Genomic DNA, 3274 nt, shown 5'->3' on the forward strand with positions numbered 1-3274 from the left:
AAAATTGATCCAGATTTGATTGAGATATGGTATTTTGGCCCCTCGTACGTGTCGCCCACTGTCAATCATTTCTCGAAATGCGTCGTGGCTCTCCCATGCCGAATCCTCGAGCTTGACGAGGGAATCGACTCGCCGCCGGACGACTTCCATGTGAAGGTACATCTCGTCTGCCTTGACGTGCATTTGAACCGCGGGCACAGCACTGGCGGGCGTGCAAAGTCGTGGCCGGAGGGGGTCAACTTGTACATGAATCATGTCGTCGGTAATGCCGACGACGAGTTCAGCGGCTTGCAGTTTGTTTTTGGGCGGCGACGATGTTTTCTTGTCGGTGGCCTTTGCCTGAGCCTCCATGGCCGCCGCCTGGCGATCTCGCGCCTCTTTCACGAGCCGTTTGCGCTCGGCTTCCACTTGCGCATCGTACTCTGCCTGGACCATGGCGTGTTCCGAGTCAATGTGCCGGCGGATACTGGTCTGAAGCTGGTGGCTTAGCGTTTGGAGCCGCAAGTTCGACGCAGCCACGTCTTTCTCCAAATTTGCAAGCACAGCTTGCTCTTTTTGAACTTGGCCGCGCAGTTCGATCGGGTCGAGCGGTGCGTCGGCTTCGCTGTCGCTTGGCTCGCCCATGGACTCCCTTGCCGACCTTATAGATTGGCCGTCTGTTATCGCCGCGCCATGCAGTTGGGCAGTTGTCGGTACGTCTTCGAGAGTGAGCTGCACTCCTGGCTTCCACCTGCCCTCGGCGATGTCCCATCCAGTCGGAGCCACGTACTGCATCGCAGGAGGCGGTTCCCAGCAGCTCTCTCCCGTCACTGAGTTGTAATAGTAGTCGTTCACAATGGACCACTGGCTTGCAATCGCCAGTCGTTCCTTGACGAGACGTCCTTGCTCGAGCAGCCGCAGTTGCATCGATGCTTCCTTCGCGATGGCTTCCTTGTCCTCGAACGACTCGGCGTGCTTCATGAACGGCCGCAAGATCGTCGGTGGTACGACGGCAAAGTCAGGCCATACGTCTGCTATCCACTCCTTCTCGCTGCGCCGGTCTTCCTTCTCTTTCGTCCACTTTTGAAGCAACGTCTTGCATTTAGCGGCACTCTCTCGCAGCTGTGCGTCCAGCGACGCGATCGCCTCATGCTGCTGCCTTGCCCACACCTTCATCTGAGGTAGCTTCTCGCGGGCCACATCGACACGAGCCTGCATGCGGTCCAGGCGCGTGTCGCACTCAGCTTGAAAGGATTGACACATCTCTTCCATCGTAGCAACGGCGGTCTCCATGAGCGTGAGTGGAGGGTCGTCCCCATCGCGTGGAGACTCCTCCACTTCATGTCCTTGAGATGCTTCTTGTATTAGCGCCATGGACTTGACCGCAATCGCGCTCGCGTTGTTGGACTCATCTCCGTCGTCCATGAATCGCGCGGCGCAATTGAAGTGTCGCTTCACTAGCGCATAATCGGTGTATCATTCCGACACGATCTGGTCAAATCAAGTTTTTTGCCAAAAATTCCTCTAATATCCTTCAACAGCACTGGAGAAAATGTATTCATGTAAGCTATCAAAGTTTAGAGTGACACATTTTTCCAGTCAAATTTTAATCAAAATTTGTATCAGAAACACTTTTTCTTGGATCCACGAAATTGACACCCTCGGAGTTTCTCCAATTCACGTGGCCTAATATTTTCATTGATTTCGCTCAAATTAAAATATATTCTTTCGGCCAGGGTTGGGTGACTGTCCGAAGGGTCATGGGCTGCTACATCTAAACACAACAACACCTTGACGTGCATGACGATGACAGCGCAAAATCTTCGCATCCGAGAGGGTGTAATCTAAGACAGCGAACTCCATCCGCCACTGAGGGTTCATGCGCCAGCAGTACGAAGAGAAGAAGCGCAAATTGGAACCAGAAAATAAACGTTTGACGCTCGAAACAGCCGCCGGTGCCGCCCAAAGAATTGTCCCTTGCCGCGTCGAATCCAACGTCGAATATGCACATGACGGTAGAATGGTACGTGTACCTGTATCTTGTGTGATAAAAGTGCATGGTTGCTTTCAGAATGAACCAGTTCGGGCTGGCGCGGCCTTGCCATCGTCGGGAACGACCAGTGTTGCGTTGATCATGTCCATCGAGATGAAACATAATCTCCGCCCGAGGTTGCCTCTGCACAGTGCAGAAGGGGCTGCTCGATTGCGTCGAGTTGTGATCTTCTCAGCGGTCGTGTTGGTGGTGGATTGCTCTAAGAAGAATCGCGTTCGTCGACTGCATTTGTTGGTGAATGGCGTCGAAAAGGCCGTGTGGCCAAGAGTATCGACGACGTGCTGGAAAACAACCACACACAAGCTTGGGAAATTTTTGGTGGCTCTGCATACATCGTAAAACAATGCTAACCGCATATAACAATAACTAACACTTCTGTGACCATTTTAGATGCCTAAAGGCCAGCTACACTCTGCCGAAGACCGTGGATCGATCTTGGCGTTTCAGAAGGCCGGGTGGTCCCTTCGCTAGATTGCCAAAGAGTTGGGCATCTCTATGGCACCGCCTTGCGAGGTGGAAGAAACAACAAATTCAGCGTGCGTGACCATAGACGCCTTCTCTGTTCGGCGTCCCAAGGCGATTCAAGTGCCGCGCGGCAACTGCATAATCTCGAACTGAACGTATCGGCACGAACTGTCCGTCGAATTTTGACAAAAACCTCTTTCTCAAGTACAAGAAACACAAGGCCGCCCCACGACTCACTGCAACTCACAAGCATGCAAGGCTCGAGTAGGCAAAGAACCACATTGACCTTGAATTGGGGTGGAACCAAATCGTCTTTTCGGACGAGAAAAAGATCAATCTGGACGGTCCAGATGGACTCCAGTATTATTGACTTGATATACGTAGGGAGGAGTAAGCGTGTATGAGCCGCCAAAATGGTGGAGGAAGTGTCATGATTTGGACCGGCATTTCAAGTCAAGGAAAGACTCAGACTACTGTGCTGGAGGGCCGGCATGATTCCTTTGCGTATTGCGACACAATCTCCAACTACCTCATGTCCTTCGTGCACGAATTCCATCCGGATGGATTCGTTTTTCAACAAGACAATGCCAGCATACACACCAGCCGCGAGACCAAGGCCTTCTTGGCTGACCTCGGTGTCCCTTTGTTGCCCTGGCCTGCCCTCTCACCAGACCATAGAAAACGATTGGGGAGTTTTGGTCCGTAAAGTGTATGCGGATGAGCAGTAATATCGAGCGTGTTCAAGATCTAAAATACGAAAATTTACGGCAGTGGGCG

The 3274-nt window shown here is 52.4% G+C and overlaps 1 protein-coding gene across 1 annotated transcript in view; it reads right to left on the reverse strand.

The window, feature by feature from the left end:
• Nucleotides 1-1404, reverse strand: part of H310_10397 (hypothetical protein) — a gene marked incomplete at both ends in the record, with an annotated part of 1632 nt that extends 228 nt beyond the window's left edge. The window contains one exon of the mRNA XM_008876774.1: nt 49-1404. Coding sequence (XP_008874996.1) covers nt 49-1404 — 1356 coding nt within the window. The remainder of the gene's footprint in view (nt 1-48) is intronic.
• Nucleotides 1405-3274: the final 1870 nt, after the last annotated feature.

This window comes from Aphanomyces invadans (assembly GCF_000520115.1).
Source record: "Aphanomyces invadans strain NJM9701 unplaced genomic scaffold supercont1.26, whole genome shotgun sequence".
NCBI classification, from domain to species: domain Eukaryota; phylum Oomycota; class Saprolegniomycetes; order Saprolegniales; family Verrucalvaceae; genus Aphanomyces; species Aphanomyces invadans.